Source organism: Dasypus novemcinctus, chromosome 22 (genome assembly GCF_030445035.2).
Source record: "Dasypus novemcinctus isolate mDasNov1 chromosome 22, mDasNov1.1.hap2, whole genome shotgun sequence".
Classification (NCBI taxonomy): domain Eukaryota; kingdom Metazoa; phylum Chordata; class Mammalia; order Cingulata; family Dasypodidae; genus Dasypus; species Dasypus novemcinctus.
In genome coordinates this window covers 33421214-33443049 of record NC_080694.1, presented here as the reverse complement: position 1 = coordinate 33443049, position 21836 = coordinate 33421214, and the positions used below count along the sequence as shown (strand labels likewise).

Here is a 21836-nt window from a genome sequence, read left to right as displayed (position 1 = left end):
TCTTTCTAGCTGGGGCGATCTTACTTCACCTGTTTCACACTCTGTTTCTTCCTCATTAAATTGGGATAATAATTAGACCCCACCTTATAGAACTGTTCAGAAGGCTAATGTGAATAGAAGACTTCTACCAAGGCTGTTTCATGGTAAATATTGCCTGTTATTTTTATTGTTGCTATAATCATTATTCCGTATATTGTCTGCCATTTTGTCATTTCTTTAAATGGCTTCTTAGTAACCTGAGCACCATACGTTTGGTAGAAAATTAACAAATGGTTGACACATGGATGAATGAAAAACGTAAATATGGTAGGGGGAAATTGGAGCCAGGATATGGAATGCTCACATTAAAAGCATTTGTTTTGATTTGGTTAGGTTTTTGGGAATGGAGGTGAAATTATAGAGAGCCTTGACTCCTTTACTAAAAGTTTAGATTTTTAGTCAGATGGTCCACTGGTTTCTAAACGGTGTTTTGAGGTTTTTTGAGGAGCCCAGGGTTGCCTGGAGATTCTTCAAGGTTGGCTTAGGGATGTGATGAGTGGGAGACCAAGATGAGTGGGGGACCAAGAGAATGGGAGGGACTCTTGTCCCTTCCTTCATTCTCCTCTTCCTCTTCCCTGCCGTACCCCTGCTCAAAACTAGGCAGTTCTGTGTTAATCACTCGTACATACTAGATTTCTTCTCGTGGTTTCAGTGGAAAAGGAGTTTAGAGGCCAAAAAAAGTAGTTTGAAAAACTTTGGTATAGGCAACAGGAAGTTTGCTTGGTTTTTAAATAAGGAGAGGTACTTACTTAGTGCTACTAAGTTGGATACTGGGGACAGGAGGAGCATGGGTGTTAATCAGATGAAATTGGAGGCGCTGGGTGGCAGCAGCAGAGCCAAGAAGCACTTGCATGGCTCTGTAAAGAAGGAATCCTCTTTTTTTTTTTCTTTTGTGAGGCCAGAGTCCATTTGTATTTAATGTTTTAAGACAAGAAAGCTAAGCTGATTGGAAAGGCAATTTTTTTATATATAAATTTCAAACATCATCAGAGCATTGGCATGTCCATTGGAGATATAGGACCTGTGAGATTAGATACCCAAAGACATGGGAATCTTATTTATTGAGCAAATATGTGCTGCATACCAAACATATAACTCTGTGCTAGGTCACGATGTGCTAACCAGTCATTGTCCTGTTCTCATGGACCTTATAGTCTGACAGGAGAGGCTGTTAGCCATATCCAGTCACACAAACACAGCGGTAGACAGAATGCCAGGGGAAGATGGGGGTAGTTTCGAACTTTGTGGCCCCTAACAGTTAACTAGAGGTATAAAGAATAGAAACTCTTTCCTCCTGAACTTTTTGCCCTGCCCTGCATGACCTTTCATTTGCCAGTTTCCTGATTATTTCTGGTCCTGGTTTTAGTCTGATGATGTTATGTTTTTAAAATATAGCACCTTCAAATATGAACGTGAACATACTCTTCTTTCTGTTAAGGCCTAGGGACAAAAACATAAAATTGAAACTGGCTTGTAGTAAACATGCAGTAAAATTTAGATAATAAGGTCTTTGTTCAACTCCCATAATTTACCTCCACCTTAGAAGAAAATACAAGTGCCCTTTGTTGGCCATTAACCTATTAGACAGGTGCTGCCAAATGGATATTATTAGCCTAAAACCAGTGGGTCCCAAATTTATGCTATAGGCTTAGGGGAGAGAGAGGGAGAGAATGAGTGTAACTAAAACCAAACATAAAACCCCTACCATGTAATTAGTATTTGCAGGATGGTGCCAGGTGGGAGAACTTGGAAACGGTGGTGTAATAGTTTGACTATTTGTGGTCAGATGTCCAGTACAGGAAAGTGGCTTACAGCCGACCTGGTCATCCTTCCTTTCCATGCTGTGGTTTCCCAAGCCAGGGGACCTATTGTTAATTCAAATAAACAGTTTTTAAGTGGTGTTAATGTTTTCTTCCTCCCTCCATATTCCTACCTGCTCGGTCCATATTCAACTATAAGTCAGGGTTAGCACTTGTAGGAAGGCTAAAATTCAGCTGGTGAGTACACACCTGTAGGACCTATGAGCTGGTAGCCATCCTGGTGGTCAGTGCCTGTGCTATACAGGTTATGAAATATTTTGAATTTCATCACTAGTTTAATATAGTATTTTTTCCAGTTATTATTCCACTCTGTACGTGGGTGTGACCAACGAGACTGTGGCAAGGTGGAGGCATGGAATCTTAGAGCTGGAAGGAAACTTAGAGGTTTTCTGTACCAGCTTCCAACCCAGTGTGGGTTTTCTCTTCCTACAGCAGTCTGACCAGTCTCTGCAAGGGCCTCCACGTTGACAAGGGTCTTTTTACTACAAATGTGCATGGAGGCCTTTGTGCTGAGCCAAGTGCCCTTCCCCAGAGTATTTCACTTTTTGGTTTTCCTGACCCCTTCATAGTTTACTTTTTCTGTTGTATTTAAGCCCTTCAATTACTTGAAGACATTGCTATTTTGTTTATTTTGTTTTCCTTTTGAAAACAGTTCTCTAGGAACAACCCTTCTTTCATTCTTTTATATCATTTCTCATTTGTCACCCTCCAAAGCCACTTTATTTTGTCAGCGTCCCTCATAAGACATGAAAGACTATCTGGAGGTGGTGGTTTCATCAGGGCAGAGAGCAGTAATACTGCATTAACTGTGACAGTTCGGTTGGCTTTATTTCCCAAGCAGCATATTCTGTCACTTTGAAGTATCTTAGCCCAAGCGGTTGACTTCTTGCAGCTACTGAAAAACATTCACTGGCTCTGCATTTTTATTTGAATAAAGTTAAGACGTATTTGCTTGAATTACGTGCCTTCCCAAGAATTTGTCTCAGGTCAGGATTTCCCAAACTTCGTTAGAGCAGTATTGGGTCTGCCAGATGTTAACAGGTAATTTACTCTCACCACCAGGCCTCCCTCTCGAGAAGGGTTGTCATTAAATAGATTGGGAAACACTGCTTAAGACATTCTCTTGTGGATTCACAAGGCACATTTGCATGCTTAAGGTTTTGAGAAGTCCTATGGGAACTGTATTGGGTTCCCACAGCTGCTGTAACACATTATACAAACTTGATGGCTTACAACAATGAAATTTATTCTCTCACAGTTCTGGAGGCCAGCAGTCCAAAATCGGTACCATTGGGTTGAAATCAAGATGTCAGCTGGACTGCACTCCCTCCAGAGATGCTAGGGGAGAATCTGTTCCTTTCAGCTCCGGTGGCTGCTGGCATCCTAGGCATCCAGTCCCCGTCTTGTGGGCACCCTACTGCCTCCTCTTCCATCTGTGTGAAATCTCCCACGGTGTCTGCCTTATAAGGACACTTGGGATTGAATGTAGGGCCCATGGGGGTAATACAGGACACCCTCCCCATCTCAAGATCCTAATTCTCATCTGCCAAGACTCTTTTTTTTCCCCCCACAAGGTAGCATTCACAGGTTCTGGGGAGTAGGATGTGGAGTTATCTATTTAAGTGACCACAGTACCTGAACAGCTGATGATCTTTTATCCATTCCTGACTAGCAGCACTTTGCCATACTTCCCACACCAGTCCTGCTTGTCCCACATTTTTGCTTTTCCTTTTCATCTACATCATGTATCTTTATTCTCAAGCTTGAGTTTTTCCTCCTCCTCCATGTCTTCCTGCCAGTCGTGGCTGCCTTCTTTAACCACAAAGTAGTTGGGCTTATGTTTCTTTAACACACTTTGTTAATTATTTACTTGCCCATGTCATCTTTCATTAAACTCTGTACCACTGCTGAGTCTTTTGACAGTACACATAGTGGGTGAGAGCCCTTAGATTCAGTCTGCATTTATATCTGGGCTTCCCCATTTAATAGCTGTGCGACTTTTGTCACTTCTGACACCAACCATAATTCAATTCTGACTCTAGCTCCCCGGAGTTAGACCAACCCCACAGGTTCAGGAGCATCCTCTACAAAACTTCTCTTCAGGCAACAGCTACAACTTGGGGCATTCCTGGGCCACCTTCACTTCTGACCAATTGGCTGCAAATTCGGGGGTTCTTACAACTTCCTAGATTTTGATAATTAGCTAGAACAGCTCACAGAACTCACTGGAAGCACTATAATTACATTTATAGTTTTATTATAGCAAAAGATAGGCATCAGAAGCCAAAAGAAAACATGCATAAGGCAAGGTCTGAGAGAGTCTCAAACTCTGAGCTTCTGTGTCTTCTCTGTAGAGTCAGAATGGGTCATCCTCCTGGCACAGCAATGCCATTATCAATGATGGATGCCCACCTGAGCTTCCAGTGTCCCACATTTCTATGGGGTCTCCTTACCTAGGCATGACTGGTGGAATCAGTGCCCCTGCGGTTGAATGGAACCCCAGGCCTCCTGCCCTTCCCAGAAGGCGGGCAGATATCATGCAGCTCAAAGCTCCTGCCCCCAGTCACATGGTGGGTCTTTCTGGTGTGATGCCCTACCCCTCACCTGTGTGGCCAGTCCCACCCTGAGTCATTTGCATAAACTGTCCCATGTGGTCTGGGGCCCACCACCAATAACAAAAGACCCCCTATCAATTCAATTCAAAGGAAGGAGAAGTTACCCAGAGGGAAAGCCTGCCAGTTTCTTTCTTATACTACAATAGCTATGTGACTTTGGATAATTCACTTAATTGCTTTTGCTTAAATTCATTGTGTATAATATGGGGATAAGTAGAACAATACTTTAAGGAGTTGTGAGAAATAGGGTAATAAATATAAACTACTTAGAACCTGGCCTGTCACTGCACTGTCCAAAATGATAGAAGCCATAAGGAGCTTATTGAAGGGTGGTTAATGTTACTGAGGAATAGTGTAAAATATATTTCTGTTAAGCCCAGCTTTCTTGCTTGGTGTGGCTGCATTTTACTTTTACTGATTTATTTTGCAAGATTTTGTTGCAGTTTGAGGGTTTCAGACGTACATCAATTCTTGCATTTCACACATATACACACATGAACCCCAGTGTCAACTGATTTATTCACTTTGAATGATTATTTCCTTGTCTTAATATACTATTGTAATGTTTGATTATTTTATGCAGACAGTATGACTGATAGGGATACCTATGTAAATCATAAGTGGTAATTAAATTGTAATGTTTATTATTTTAAGTATAATTAAATTATTTTCTAGTTAAAAGGTAAGTATGAGCAAAGTTTTAAATTTAAAACAAAGGCATACTAATGATGCAGAACTGAGCGCAAATGAATAAACTAGTTCTGTGATTAGAATAGTGAAGACAAAAAAGAGAATGGAAATTTCACCATGAATGGCATTTGTAATTTGCTGCGGCAGAGCAAAAACAAAAAACACTGTCATGTTAAAAAAATAATCAAAGAAAATAAAGCAGACAGCATTAAACATTTTCAACAAATATGCAGGGAATTTGATTAGATATTTCTTCTCAATTGTCAAAATGAGTTAATACAAGTAGTTGCCTCAAATCAGAATTAAATGTCCAACAAATTTTAAAATTTTAGAAGGATCTGAGCTTGTAACTTTGGCCATCTATAAAATGGCTTGAATTCTTGTGCAAAACAGAAAACCATTTGTTGATGGAGAGATGGTAAAAGAAATTATTTTTATCATTATGGATATTTTATTAGAATATTATGAGAAAAGATAAAGATATTTTACCAAAGATTAAAGAGTTCTAATTAAATCACCAATTTCTTTTCTAATAATATCAAGGGTCAACTGATATGAAATTTGAAAATTTTGAAGTACTTTTCTTCAGCTTTAAATAAGTTCTATGATATAAGACTTACTGCCCAGTTAATACTTTGGATACCCTTTGTCTCAAATGACTTAAAAACTTACAAAGAAATGTTATAAGTTTGTGGCTCAAAATATCAAATTCATGGTGTATATATTTATGAATGTTTTATATCTGTTCAAGAAGAATTTCAGATCGATGTGAAAAAAATTAGAAATTAGCAGGACTATGGTACTCCAGCTATGTTAGGTCAAAAATCTGCAGTTACTGGATTTTTTTTTTATACTATTTCTTTCTTATACTACAACTTTATGTATTGAAATAATTTCAAACTTATAGGACAGTTGCAAATATAATACAAACCCCATACAGAGAATTCTACCATATCCCTTATTTCCCCCAAATACCCAGATCCACCAATTTTAACATTTTGCCACCTTTGCCATAATATCATTTTAATTATCCATCTCTCTCCCTTCCCCCAGCCCCCCCTCCCCCCAGTCTCTGTCATTTTCTGAACATTTTTACCTTCTGAACTGAAGTTCAGGCTCACCTCTGCCTCAGCCTAAGGCCCTAACAAAGTTAGGAATTTAGATCTTGGTACCACTAAGACCAAGATGGAACAATGGATCTCCTATTGGGGGAGGTTACATTTCACTTAAGAGAATCATGCCTTGGCACCCCCTCCTCTCCCCACCCCCCCAAAATCCAGAAAACTCTGGTCTTGAGTAGAATGGAAGCTTTACAATGATATTTATCAGCCCTATTAAATTGAGATTAAGAAAAAGTGAGTGGTTAAATAAGAGCTAAGCCATCACTACAGTTGATGGGGGGAGAAAAAAGCAAAACAGCAAAATGAAAACCAGTTTACACTATAAACCTTGTAAGAGTTAGAGCTGTAATCTAGGAATCTCACAGATAGTTCATGTCACCTCCTTTGTTTCTGTGCTAGTGTTGAGCTATGTAGAAATGCACAAGGATTATAGGTAGTGAAACTAGGAGAGAGACAACTGCAAGCATGATGGAGGCACACACTTTTAAATATGTGATTTTTTCCCCCCAAATGGGTTTTAATGCCTTCTCTGGGTGACAGGAACCCTAAGGTACAATATAGCACCACCTAACAAATGTTTACTATCCCACAAATAGAGTTTTACCAGCTGACCTTACCCCCAGACACCACCCCAGTGAAATAAAAATGCTTTGTAGGTGCTAGGGTCTCTGTCTAAGTGACTTACAGTCATTTGTACAGTACTCTATTCTGTCTCTTCCCAGGCTCTGAATATTATTTAGCTTTATTAATTTTATCATATGCAGCTTTCTAGGTAGATGCTTAAAAGTTTCTGCAATGCTTTCCCAACTAACCCATCCCCCAGGCCCTACCAACTTCTTTGCCTCTCAGGAGGAGTTAGTGGTACAGTTCCTCTCTGGTTTTCAGCCTAGGCCATGAGCCAGGGCCACCCCACGGTGACTTAGAGTTTCCCACCCAGGCTTCTCTAGACTCCACTTAAAGCTCTGAAATTATTAAGGCAACTGACATTTTCAACTCAGATCACTAATTTGAGCAAATTACGCTTGAGTTTGGTTTTAGGTCTATGGATAACATATACGCATATTGTGGTCTTGTTTGTGCCTTTCTGTCACTTTTAGTCAAATATTTGCTGAATGCCAAAAAAAAAAAAATAGTTTCTCCATTTACATTTGGGGACATATACTTTAATTTCACCTGTCTTTCAATGAGTTTAATTTACTTAAATCACTGTTCTTAGTCTGTATCTTTCTTCACTGATTTACAGTATTTCCAGTATGGCAGGGACAGCATGTTTGCAGAGGAGATCTGAAATGTATCACAGAATGGATAAGTGACATTCTCTCATGACATGCACGTATTTTAAGAACAATCTTAACTGGATTATGCTAATTAGTTATATATCTGGAATAAATTAGATTGCAAAATGAAGAATATTTGTGAAGTGTTAAATTTAGCTTGTAACCAACAGTGACATTTTAGTAGCAACCTGTTAAATGAATGTGCAGAAAAATGGAGAAAGACATAGACGTTAATATATGTGTATACCTTTGTTATTATTTTGACCTTTTAAAAGCCATAGACAAAAGAACATTTGTTTTCTCTTCTTGCCATAGTCAGGACACAAATTAGAAAAAGAAATGCACAAGGAAACATTAATAAATCAGGTAAATGCTAAAATTTCATACTTCTTTCTTCAGTACAGTTTTTTTTTCCTTCCCAAATTTAAAGTTTTTCATTAAGCATTGCCTTGAATACTGAACAAAGTACAGCTCTGTTTCAGCGAGAGTACCTGCAAAAAATCATTTCCTCTATAAATCATTTGAATGATTAAAACTACGTAAGCGTGTACTTTGCAAAGAAACAGCCTTTAATTGTATAGACTGTCACTTTGAGAGATAGTGGAAAAGGAAAAATGAAAGGAAGAAGGATTCTGTTTCCAAAATTTGTACAATTTTGTGTTTTATACATGTATAGCTACTTACTACAAAGAGATAATTATTTTAAGTATGAAGTTTAGTGGTAATTGATTATTCACTTTCCTACAAATCTGAACAAATCTTTATCAATGTATTAGGAGCCCTGATTATTAAAAACTTTCAACTAGTATATTGTTCTAAACTTGAAAGGAGTTATTCACACCAACACTGAACTGGCCAGTTAGGCAGATCTTTAAAAGGATTTTGACAGGGATATGCTTCTTGTATTTCCTCTGTTTTTCCCACCTTGATTTCATGCTCAAGTGTGGTGTTTTATTTCTCCAGGGCTCTATGCCATCCAGTATAGAAGAGGTCAGCTGTGTTAGTATTTCACAGCTTTCCTTTTATCCACAAAGCCTTGCCCCACTCTATCTATGACTCATGAGTCTATTGGTGTTCTCTGGTAGCATAACGTTTTCATTAGCTGTACAGGTTACTTATTATTCTCATCCTGTCCACGTGTGGGTTTGCTGATACGTGTGAAATCTAGAGATCCATGCCAGGGTTGATGCATAATCCTGTCTAGGCCAGGAAATGCCTGGCTCTCGCAGATATTCCTCAGAGCAGTAGGGCAGGGACTAAATCTCTTATTTCCTTCCTGTCCTTCTCTATTCCATAACACCTATGGCTCTAGTGGGCATTTGGTATTTAATAGTCCAGGTCACTTTCCATTATTAAATTCAATAGAAATCAAATTGTATGTTAAAATATCTCTAGGCCAATTATTATGAAGTTATTAATCCTGTTAGTGAAGCAGATTTCCATATAAATAATTCATTGCAAACATAGTTCAAATCCTAGCTGAATCTAACTGTGAGACTTTGGACAGGGTATTTATTATCAGCATCTTCTGGATTTTTTTTTTTTTTTTTCTTTCTGAAGGATACAAACTTCAGGATGAGGGCAAGAATAGAAGAGGGTGAGAGAAAATAAAATTAGAGGCTCAAACTAAAGAAGCTTACATTTAAAAGAAAGGAAAACTGGTGGTAATACACATTCCTTGGCATACTTTTGTTTATGTGGAGATGAATACGCTAACCTACCCTTGGTGTATCTACACATTTTTTGCCACTCGGTGCACATGTAGAATGTAAGTAAATGCCTTTGGATTTGCTTTTGAAGCTTTTCGAATGTTTCTGGAATTGTATATGTTGGGGTGTTTATACATGTGTGCTGTCTTTCCCCTAATTATTTTTTTTTGTGTTTTATTTTTTTTAAATTTTATATTTTATCTTTTTTTTTTTAAGGTACATAGATCACAATGTTACATTAAAAATATATTAGAGGTTCCCATATACCCCACAGTAAACACCCCCCACTCCTCCCATATCAACAACGTCTTTCATTAGTGTGGTACATTTATTGCATTTGTCCCCTGATTATTTAATTAAAAATATCTTTCTATGCCTTATCATAACTGCTTCCTTTCTCCCCCTTGCTTTAAACCCTTTAATCTCATTTTTCTTACAGTATTTGCCTAAAGTACAGAATTTTAGTACATTGAAATTCTTGTTAATACAAATGCAGGATTATGCAGTTATACCTGAAGTTCAAATTTTGGTATTTGCATCACTCCTCTTATTAAATTAAGGATTTATTATGATCATTTGCCATTTGGAAGGAACATGTATTTTAAACCAAATTATTATGGAAGTTCTAGCATGTAAAATCTACTAGCCAGTTTCAAAGTATCAGTTTTTGAATGGCTTTTATAGGGTACGAAAATTAGTCAATTTTGTACTTGTTCTATATGTTTAATTGGAAACAATTGGCAAAACACTAACAGTCTACTAGAAAAATGGGTAAAGAATATTAAAGACAAGAATAAATAATTTCCAGAAGAAATAATACATAAGGTCATAAACATGAAAAACAATTCAGTCATAATACTAATCCAGAAATGAAAAAAACATTCTACTACTGTACCATTTTTTAAAAATTAGCTTTTATTTTTATTTTTAATGAAGCTTTAGATTACATAAATGTTACATAAAAATATAGTTGATTCCCATATGCCCCACTCCTCCCCTTCCCTTTCCCTATACCATTTTTTAACCCATCAAATTGGAAAAAAGTATAAAAAAGTTAACCTTTAAGGACATTTCTTCTTTTGTTGATATTTCTTTCATCCGTAATTTTTTTTTTTTTAAACTTACCATGGAATCAAGACCTTTTGAAATTGGGCATGTTTGGGGGGAAAGAATTCTGGATCATGGTAGAGCAATATGTAGGACAAATGGAAGTATTTGCCTCTTCTAAAATGCTGATGTTAACCTTCCAGCTCATCAACCAGTATTACTTATGCTTATTGGAAGGTATTGTGTTTGGCAGCAAAGCCACTGTCACTTCTTGGTGTGTACAAAGACTATCTGAAACCACTAAGCCCCTGATTGAAGGTTTCTTCCCCTAGCCAGTGGTCAGAGGGAAGGGGTGGCTACATAAAGAGTATCTTGACTATTGGGCACAATCAATTCTTTATTATTCAGCTGTTGTCCATCATATTTCTGGATTACTCTGCTTCTCTTTATTTCACTGGGAAGTAAGTCAAAGGAAGTGAAAGTTAGTTCTTTGGTGACAGCAGCTGTTATGGGGGAAATTTTTCAACTGTAACGACTACAAGAAATAGGAGTTATATATATGTTTTAAATATTGGTGGTGTCCTCATTTTCTCTCCACCATCCATCAGTTAATTATTACCGTTGCCTCTATTCTAGTTCTTCCTCTGGTAATGCATTAGACATTAGCTCAGTCTCTTCATCTTAGACATTTCTCAGTAATTTTAGTGCAAATGCTCGGCCTGGGTCCAGAGGTCTTTTGCTTCTCCCTACCCATGTGACTGTACAACAAGCACTAAACTGTCTTGAGTCTCAATTTCCTGATCTGTAAAAGGAGAGAGTTGGAGTAATTAATCCCCATGGTCTTTTTAATTCTATGAGTCAGAGGTTTTATCCAATGATTTACTTTACAAAAATGGACTGGATTTCAATACTTTTCTTCACACCATGGTGGTAAATCATTGCAAATTTTAATTCTGATTCAAAACAGCATCCCATCTTTATCATTGAGGTGTTTGTATTTCTCTTATTGGAGGTACAGATTACTTTGATAGTATATTTGCGATTAGCTGAAAAGATGCTTATTTTAGAGTAATTAGAATACATAGAGTTACAGAGCATAAAAGGCAGCGTAAATGAGCTCTTTATCTTCTCACAGAGGGTGTATTCTATTTCCTGATGCTTGAGATGATCCAAACAAAGAAATGCATTTTATTAGTGCCATGATTTCTTTACCCAATATTACTTATCTTATCCTGTTCAAAGAAGCTGCCAAACAGTGCTTAGGCAGAAATATACAATACGATTTAGCATGCACTGCAGAGGGAGCAGGTTCTCAAATTGCACATAAGAGAGTTTTCTTTTCCTTTGTCCATATGGACTATAAGTGCACCCATGTTTGAAGAGGGAAAAGCAATACTAGTTTCTCTTCTCTCTGGGCAAGTGGATGGACCCAAGTATGTTTGGGCTCAGGGTGCATGTGAGGGTCAGTCGTGCTTCTTCCAGACTTCTGTGGTCATTTGGGAGAAAGGAAAACTTACTGCAATTCCATCAGGTTTTTATAGATGTGGAATATAGATGATGGTTCTCTTATGATAGGTTATACTTTATTAATTTCTAGAATTATTCTTAATTAGAATGTGTCCCTATTTGGAGCACTCCTGAATACTGAATATGCCATCAGAAGTGAGGGCCCGCCACCTCTGAAGAATAGGATATCCAAGAATGGGGCATTGTAGGTGTCAAGCACAGTTATTTTTGGTCCTTTTGGGCACAGAAGAGCCAAGACCTGGGAAATCTCAGCCACTGTATCATTCCTCCTTCCTCTGAGCACTAGAGTGTTCTAAAATTACATGACTTCTTGGGGTTTGGGTCACTTGATTAGAACTGGAAGCACTGTGTAATCCATAAAACACCCTATAATAGGAAATGACTGAATCAATTTGGTTTAAAACAGATCCCTTATGTTCTTTCATTATTTTGTTGGGTTTGACCTGTTTTGGTAGGTCCCAAGTGGAGGAGGTTGAGGAAGGAGGTTATTTCCTAGTTCAAAATAATAGCAGACCTGAATTCTAGTCCTTTTGGGTCTAACTAGTAGAGTGATAGGCAATTCATCTAACTCCTTCCCTTCCCCGTGCCTCAGTTACCTCCGATGCCAGATGACTGCTTACCTTCCCAATGGAGTTCTCATGAGAGTCAGATAGAAATATGTCTATGCCTTGAAAATGTTCAAGCATGCTGATCCCTTAAAACTGCACGGTGTTCAATTTGAAATAGATGTATCCTACAGGAGGGCGTAGGAAAAGCCCTTGTGTGTAAAATTAAATTTTAAAAGTCACAATTGAGACACGGTCTCTACAATTTAAATGTTTTCCGTAATGACGCTGAAATTTATACCATGTTGTGTTCATAGCAAATGAGTTGGAAATGTGGACTATTAGTTCCCTGCCTTACGCGGAGTTAAGGGCCACAATTTAACTGTAGGTTTTCAGTTGCCGTGATAGTTTAGTGAGCGTGATTCAAGCATTCCCTAACAGACGCTGTTCTTCAGGAGGAGGCGGAAACAACAGCCATGCCGTCTTGGCAATCCTTAGCCTCAGCGAGATACTGTATCTCCCGCGGAGTCTCCTTGGGGGCCTGGGGAGAGACCGCTGGTCAGGCAGCTGGGCTCCCTGGGGCCGGGCCCCAGCAGACCCGGGCCTGCTTTGCCTCCAGCCATTGTGAAGCCTGGGCCCTATCGCTTGGCGGACCTGGCAAGGAAGTCGAGAGGAAGCCAGTGCCCTGCTGGGGCAGCGTGTTCCAGTGTGGTTGGAAAGTTTGAGAGGCGGCCCGGGTGAGAAGAACAAGACCTTATTGACAAGGTTCAGTCCTGGTCAGGCCTGCTTCGCATCATCTGTCTAAGCAATCACAGCCCCACGCTCTTCCAGTCCCCCGTGGAAATCTAGCACTTTCACCTCCGCCTTTTTTTTTTTTCTTGCAAAACATACTGTGTAACAATGCATTTGAAGTTTTTATTCCAGGAGAAGTATAAAACTGAAAAGTATAGTGTTGCCTGCTTGGAGAAAAAAAAAAAGCAACCAGAAAATTGCATACTTTCCAGAACTTTTCTACTTAACTGTAAAATAATAACAATAATTACTTTTACTGTTGCAAATTCCTTTTCTATTGAGCTATTTTGCGATTATTTATAGAAGTTGTGATTATTCTAACATTTCTGATGGTAGTGATGGTAACTTAGTCCATCTTGGCTGGACATGGTCTAAATTGGTTGGCCTTGTTATCTGATTTAGTATGTGTATTGGTTATGTAAAAACCATGCAATGGAGTGTGAACAGTAAGGTAGGAGGAAAAGGAATATGCCAAGTCTTTTCTCTTCTCCACGTGAGTCTATGAACTAGAATATTTATGTCAAGAAGTCAGAGGAAAGTCTGCTGGAAGTTGTAACAGACCACCAAAAGTGTCCCGAGTAGACTCACCTTGTCACTCTGCCTGAATTTGTGCATGATTTCCGCATTGATGGAGTAAACGCTCGCTTGGCAGCCCTGTCGATTTCAGGGCCCAAAGGGCATCTCCAATTCCAGCTTCAGGCCAAGTCACAATAATAATAATGCTTGCTTCATTTTTCTTTTTTCCTGGAATATCTGGTAGGAACTTCTGGAACGTCAAGAAATATTTTGAGCTTTTTCAAACTACAGAAACTGAAAGAAATCCAAACATCCCCAACTACTTTTGAAAACATAAAATGAATGGAAGGGGACCTACTTGGGCTAAAAGTGGAAGAGCAATCATAGGATTGATTGCCATGTGTCTACCCACTTAAATTTTTGAGAGAAGCTTCTGGCTTTTTAATAATATCTCTGTAACAGCAGTATCTCAACTTTTGACTTTTGACTTTATACTTTAATTAGATGACTCTCACACTTTCTTCCCCTTAAAGTGGCACGTAAAATATTTTAGTTTAAATAGACATCCATTCTCAGAAGTGTTTAAAACAGAGGTTCTTAACCTTTTTAGTTCTATGGACCCCTTTGCAGTCAGGTAAAAACCACAGTCCCCTTACTAAGTCCACACTATACTGTGCATTATTTAATAAATAATACCTGCACGAACACGTCCCTACAAGAATAATGTTTTTTTTGAATTTCAGTTCAAGCTCATGGACCCGTGGTTAAGAACCCCTATTTTAAAAAAAGAATTATTAAAAAACATTTTTAAAAGACTTCTTAAAAACCAGTTGAAAATCTCACTCTTAGACATCTTGATGTAGAATTTTTAACTCCATGACTTAAGATTAATATGAAGTACGTAACATAAAAAAAAAACACCCTCCTGTTTTTATAGTTAAATTCTGTTTGCATGCACGTGCAGTGATAATACAAATCTTATCCTACCCCCATCCCTCCACTCTCCCTTAAAACTTTAAAAATCCTTAGCGGCTTCCCGGTCAATACCCATGGTTACAGGCCTGGAAGTCCTCACCAGGCTCCTCCGCTCGACTTATGGACTGTTTTCTGTGATACCCACATGCTTCACACTTGTCCTTCCTTCTCCCCACAGTTCACAGTCTCCCTCTCATCCCTTCCACAGTGAGTCATTTTTATAAACTCCCAGAAGTAGTAATATTTCCTGCTTTATGTTCCCATAGCACCAAGGTCTCCTGCTTTGTTGCATATTTTACATATTTCACACAACTAGTAAGTGCAAAAACCTCAACCAAATCTGTCTGATTCTGAAGCTTCATATTCTTGCTCTTGCCCTACCTTATTTCCCTGAATTTCAGTTTCTTCCTCAGTACATATGATAATAGTAGCTCTCTACTGGGCTTATGTGGAGCGCAGATGAAGTAATGTCTATGAAAATGCTTCGTGAACAGTAAGATTTGTGGTCATTATTTTTATTTTGGCTAAGATGACCCGTTAGTTTAAGTTCATTAGCCTTTAAATGTGTTTCTCAAAATGCTTAGTCTATGCCACTCCTACACTAGCCATGAGGAGTCTGACATTTTCCATCTTCCCTCTCTTCCCAGGACGGTTCATACTTGGCCGAGTTCCTGCTGGAGAAAGGCTACGAGGTGAGTGGCTCTCTGAGCCAGCGCAGGCCGTGGAATCTCTCGGATGCAGCAGCTTTGTGCTTCCTCTACTGCTGTCCGCCAGTGTGTGTTTTCCATTGAGACTCTGATAACAAATCAAAATCAGGGAAGAATGTGCCGCTTTGCTTGTAACCATGCCAGCTCATTGTGCTATTATCTCCTGGTGAGCACTGTTGGCTTCCCCTGTTCCTTGGGGTTCTATTGCTTTGCACGCTTCCCACTTTCTCAGATAAAACAGCAACCAGTATCAGCTGTTGCTATAAAATTATTAGGGTTAATTTATGATGTAATGTTTTAAATGAAAAAATCCCACTCACAGTGAAATCACTTAATTCGGAAATTGTGCAAAGCAATAAAAACTAAGCTGATCTTCGGCAATCTTGAACGAAAAATTTAAACTTAGAGGATTTTGCTTTCTAATAGGCAACGATATATTTTGTGGAAGCTTAAACCTACAGGTTTGTTGTAGTGGTTATTGACTTTTTCTTCTTATTTTCAAATACTTTCTGCTTTCCTTAAAAGAAACAATGGTTTTAGCTATCAAATTTGATGTAGCTTAGTGTGTACACCATATCTTTTTTTGGGAACAGTTTTAAGACATATACATGTAGAGAAAGTCATGCTCTACAGAGAATAAAGACCTACACAGTGACCCATATGCTCTTATCTGCTTTGTGAATAATGTTCACATAATGATTTCGGACCATTTGTTTATAGGTATTCCAATTGCAGGTACATTGTCAAGAAATGTGCAGTTGGGGCAAATAGAAAAACAACAGCAAGGAATTTGGCATCTGAACGCCAAAAGGATTTGAAGAAAAGGAAATTAATTTTTCACTGTAACTCATTTTTTCCTGAGAGCCTCGACTTTTAGGCTTTAAGAAGTAATAGCAAATAGGCTTAGCACCTTTTGTACACTTTTCTAATAGCTAGTTCTACATCTTGCAAAAATATCAACATAAGACATGTAAGCATGAAAGTGCATATATGCACATATGTTTATATACATAGATTCCTATGATAATTGAGATGATATTCTATAAATCAGAGAAGTGGTAGGTATATCATAAATAATACAATGTAAAAGGGTGTTTGTCTACACTATATTTGGTTTTAATAGCTGCTGGCCTCAATTTCAAGAGATTGATATATGTGGAGGATAAGCTATTAAGAGGGATCTGATGGTGATACAGGCTCTTTTTGTGCTTAGAACAAAATGAATGTGAGAGTGATTTTACAGAGATGCTGCATTGGAACATTTCCAGAATTATCAGCAAGCTGTCCCTGGTTGCCCAAGACCACAAGCAGAAGAAGGACAGGGTTAGCAAGTTACATATAGTGCAACAAGAAGGGACAGGTGAATCCAGAAGGTCAGCATCAGCAATTCTGGATGAGGTTAGATTTCTAACTCAGTGGTTTGTTTCTCAAGCTGATTTATTCTGTGCATCAGAATCACCCAGACACCCAGTTAAGACTCAGATTGCTGTTTCAGTGGATCTGGAGTAGAACCTGAGAATTGGCCTTTCTAGGTAGTTCTCAGTTGTTACTGTTGCTGCTAGTCTGGGCCCTAGACTTTGAGAACCACAGCTACTAACAGTTCAAATGAGTAGAGGTTATTGGTTTAATCATAAGGTGAAGATGAACAGGGTGCCTTCAGGCACTGCTGCTGTGAGCTCTCCTAGTATTTTGAATCTAGTCTTTGTGTAGGGGATGTCACCAGGCTCAAAAACAACTACAAACAACATACTTTTGGGTAACAAAGTACAAGCCAGGAACACACTGGGAAGAACTAAAAAATGTTTTAAATAGGCTCAATGTAGGGACTGAAGAGGGAGAGGCTCACTTTGATTGGCTAGCAATGGTATGGTCAGGCCAGCCTTTTATTGTGAAAATGGGAAGCATGGGGTATCTGAATAAGCAACATTCAACTGTAGGAAAATGAGAAAGAATGAAATGAGAAAATGAGAAAGGGACAAGTTGGTGGGTAGGTACTAATGATAGGTGGCATCGATATAAACACACCCTATATGTAGGATTAGCACAGCTCACTGCTTTACTTGTTCTCTAGTCAAAAAGTAAAATATAAAAAGCAAATTTAAAATAAAGCAAAAATAAACATTTGAATATGACAGGAAAAGGAATTGCACCTATTAATAGAATGACCAGTTATTGTTAACTACGTTGTATGACTTCACACATGTTTAGATCCCTAGCGCTGTGCAGCCTGACTGTATCTGGCTTGTCAATCAGCTCGGTGCAAGGGAGATGAAAAGGTGGTCCAGCAGGCTAGGAGAAAGCACTGCATCTTAGAGAAAAGTGTGTGGGTTCTGGGCTGGACTGCCTGTGTTCTAACCCATCCTTCTGCTAATTTCTAGCCATGCCGCCTTGAGCAAGTGACTAACCTCCCTAAGGCTTCACCTTCTTTGTAAAATGGGGATAATAAATGGATTTATCATACAAGATTGTAGTGAAGGTTAAGATGAGGCAACCCATGGAACACTCAGGAGTGAGGTAGCGTTGGTGGGGTGTGTTGATACAGGAGTGGCACAGTGAAGCCGATGAGCCATTGGTCTCAGACTTCGTAGAAGGTGCCTTAGTTTGATTTATGAATTCGTATTACCAAAAGGCATATGTGTTTTGTTGCCTAAAATCCTAGGTGTGTGTGCATGCCTTTTCATTAAGTGGAAAACCAATAGAAATGATGCTTTTTATGAAAGCACATTTTAGTTTTAGGTGCTGCGCTAGCACTGTTGTTAGCAGATAGGCTGCTCATGTATTTTGTACCCATTTTTCAGAGTACAGAGGGAAACCAGGGAAATAAAAGACTAAGTTGAGCTTAAGTTTAACTGGGAATATATGAAAAATCTGTATTAAATAACTTGGTAATAACTATAACATAGTGTATCAGGATTTGAAATAAAAATTAAGTAAATTGTGGGTTTCCCTTCCCTTCCCTTCCAGAAACCATAACTACCTTTTTTGGTATGGAGTATTAGGATAACTGAAAAAGAAATGGAATATGAGGATGTTAGATTGTTACCTCTGGGAGATGACTTGTTAGCACATGGAGTTCCTATGTTTCCTTCCTTGATCTTTGAGAAATCTTGAAGGCCATAGGTGTCTTTTTTTCTCTCTGAGTAGCTGGATATTCCAGAAGCCTTGGTACTTCAACAAAAACAAAAACAAAACTTTCTTAATGGATTTCATTTTGAAACTATACTGACTATCAGCAGGACTAAACTAGTCTACCCCTTACCATCACCACATACTAGCTGCACGATATCAGACAGTTTCTTCCTTTGTAGAAGAGGAATGATGAGAATAAGGCTGTTGTGAAGATTTAATGGTTTAATATGTATAGAGACCAAGGTCTGGCACATGGTTATCTCTATGTAATGTTAGCTAGTTATGTTACCTACATAATCTATGCTTTTCAAAATACCTGGAAGGCATCCTTGCCTCCAGGAGAAATCCAGACACTGAAGAATTTGAAATCCAGTGATAATCTTCCAGTGTCTTGCTGGACTAAATTAATAATAAAATGTTTTTCTGTTGTATTACCAATCTGACTCTAGGTTTTGAAGTCAAACCTGACATTGTTCTGACATTGAAAGAACTTGAAATTTTCCTTTTTGTCACCAGGTTAAATGAGACATAAAATTTGTCTGTCAAAACACATGCTTCCATTTATTTTAAGAACTCGGTTTATCAGAATTGTATTTTTTTTTTGAGCAGCTATAACTAATAAAGATTTTGATTAAGTATGTATAGAGTCATATTCAGCTCATCTTTTCAGTTTGGTTTCCTAACTCCTCATCTCCTTGCCCCCCCCATCCTTATAAAAACAAACAAAAAACCCTACATACATCCTTTCTGTAGAGAGAAAGCCACTAATCTCAAATTCTTAACTAGATTATCCAGTTTGCACACATTTTGGCTGATCTTAAAGTTTGTATTTCACCTGTCTCTGAAGCAGACAGACTCAGCTTTCATAAGTTCTTAGAATAATACTTGCTGTCATGGATTAAGCATTCAGTAGGTCTTTCTTTCCCTCATATGCACATTCCAAAAGTTGGCTGTCAGGGAAAATTAAAACATTTTATTTTATATTAACAAAAATAGCTAGTGCTTAATGCTTTCGATTATTACTATGATAATAAAGCACTGTGTTACTTAATTGCTGTAACTTTGAGTTGTCTGATTTTTATACTGGATCCATTAAGATCATTTAATTTTTTATCAGAGCCTTTTATATTTATATGCAATATTTATATGACATTTCCTTATGCTTTGGGCTGTTAGAATATGTGACTTATTCAGAAGTCAGCAATCAAGAGACAATAGTGCAAAGCCATAATATTATTATCATTTACAATGTCAAAGTTAAATTATCTTTTCTTAAAACATAGAAACCTCTCTTTCTCTAAAGAAACAAAACTCTACTTAAACCTGAAAAATCTGAATAACTTGGTGATAAACATCAGTTTTGCTAAATATAAGTACATATGTGACCTTGCTTTTTATTAAACAAAAATTTATTAAGAGCAATTCAACTTCAAAATTAACAACTTGGCAAATCAGAGACCATTAACTAGAATAAGTTCTAAGATTAATATAAATGTTCCTTTCTCCCTAAATTAAGAAATAAATATAGCCAAATCTCGATTTAATGTTTCCTAGATTTTAATTTTTGACTCCTAAAATGTCAAAAAAAAGTTTGTGATGGTCCCCTCTTAAAATATTTTCACATTTACCACATTTTCTTAGGTTTAGTTCTTTTGGAAAATAGTGTCAATGAGTGATTTTCTCTTTTGCTAAGGCAGCTAGCCAGCAAAATTATAAATTGGGGTTTAATTGTGGGTGTGTTGTATACTTTGCATAAGTCAGTTTCTCCTGTATGCCATATAAAATGATGATGGCATTTCTATTTAAAAGTCTTATGCATTTTTAATTCCCTCCCCCCCCCCCCCCCGCCCCGTATTTGGAATATTCGAGTCATGCAAAGGATTAATTTTGGTTTGAAATAGATGGAAAATGATTGAGTTTAAATATGGAAGCATATTCAGCTACAAATGTACCTACCCAATGTTAGAAGGAACACTTCTAAAATAAGCCAGGGATTAAAACTGGTACCAGTAGAACTGGAGTGTCGGTAACTGATGACACGAGCTGGTATTAACATTGGCAACACATGGGCACAATCTCACACAAAAGGAAGTGGGAACAGGGCTTAAACAATATCCCTTATGTATCAGACACAAATAGTCTTTTCTTCAATATCAGGGAGATTGCATTCTTGCTCCAACTGCTTTCTTTCCCCTTCACACCTATCATGGTTAAGTCAAAGAAAAAAGTTTTTAAAAAAAATATTTTCATTTGAGTTTTCTCTTTTAGTAGTAGAAGAATCTTGTCCCTAACCTATGCTATTTGGCTTTGTGACTTTTCCACAAAGCTGCATAATAGCAACTGCTCTCTGATTTATCTGTGGACCCAGAAATACATATAATAAATGCAAGAAGCAATACTTCTGAGGACACTGGAAAAGATGTGCTGGCATCAGGGTTCCCAGGTCTCATGCTGGGGTTAAATGGCCAACAAGGTTGTTTTTGCTGATAGGGCCTCACATGGTCTGTCTTCAGTTTCAAATTGAAGGGATATTTTTGTCAGCAGCAGGGCTGTAAGTGTGTTTTTGGAAAAGGAGACATTTGAGTACCTATAACCAAGTGTTGATTCTGAAATCAAATAATTATCTAATTACTTGTGTTGTTATTGGCAGAATAAGCACTAAGGAGAAAGACAGAGGTAGGGGTACATGTGGGTGACTGATGGGCAGTGGTTGGGGAGACTGAAAATTAAGCAGTGGAACAATTTCTAATAATTTTAAAATATTTTTTCCCTTAAATTATATGTTAATATTTTTCCATAATTCTACACATTAGCAAAAGAACTCCTGAGTTGCTTATTTCCATTACACATTTACAATTTTTATCTTTCCACACTATAAAAACCCAGGTTCATGGAATTGTACGGCGATCCAGTTCATTCAATACAGGTCGAATTGAACATCTATATAAGAATCCCCAGGCTCATATTGAAGGAAGTAAGTAATTTTCTTTTTCTAAAACCTCTTTCAATAACATCCTATATTATCATAAGGTATATTCAAATGTTCTTTTCAAAACCTATCAGATCACTACGAGTTACCTGCATTGAATATTGTCTGCATGCTTTGAAAACCCTTCATTGCTGGATGCCTTCAGGCTGTGGTGTCATCTTGGTTAGGACTATTGCAAGGATATTGGTTAGGGGATTCCATTCAGGGAGAGCAAGGGAAGAAATGCCTTTGATCATCCTTCCTCAAGTAACATCAGTTTCATATGGATGGAACACTCCTCTTCTGCTTTTTTTCCATTCAGTCTAATTGAATCAAGGTTAACAATTTTTGTAGGGAAG

At 37.9% G+C, this 21836-nt stretch overlaps 1 protein-coding gene across 2 annotated transcripts in view; it reads left to right on the top strand.

Moving 5' to 3' along the window:
- GMDS (GDP-mannose 4,6-dehydratase) overlaps positions 1–21836 on the top strand; it is a 694924-nt gene that overhangs the window by 133587 nt on the left and 539501 nt on the right. For both annotated transcript variants that reach the window (XM_058285166.2, XM_058285167.2), the window contains exons 2-3: positions 15321–15365; positions 21396–21483. In XM_058285166.2, the coding sequence (XP_058141149.1) occupies positions 15321–15365; positions 21396–21483 (133 nt within the window). The remainder of the gene's footprint in view (positions 1–15320; positions 15366–21395; positions 21484–21836) is intronic.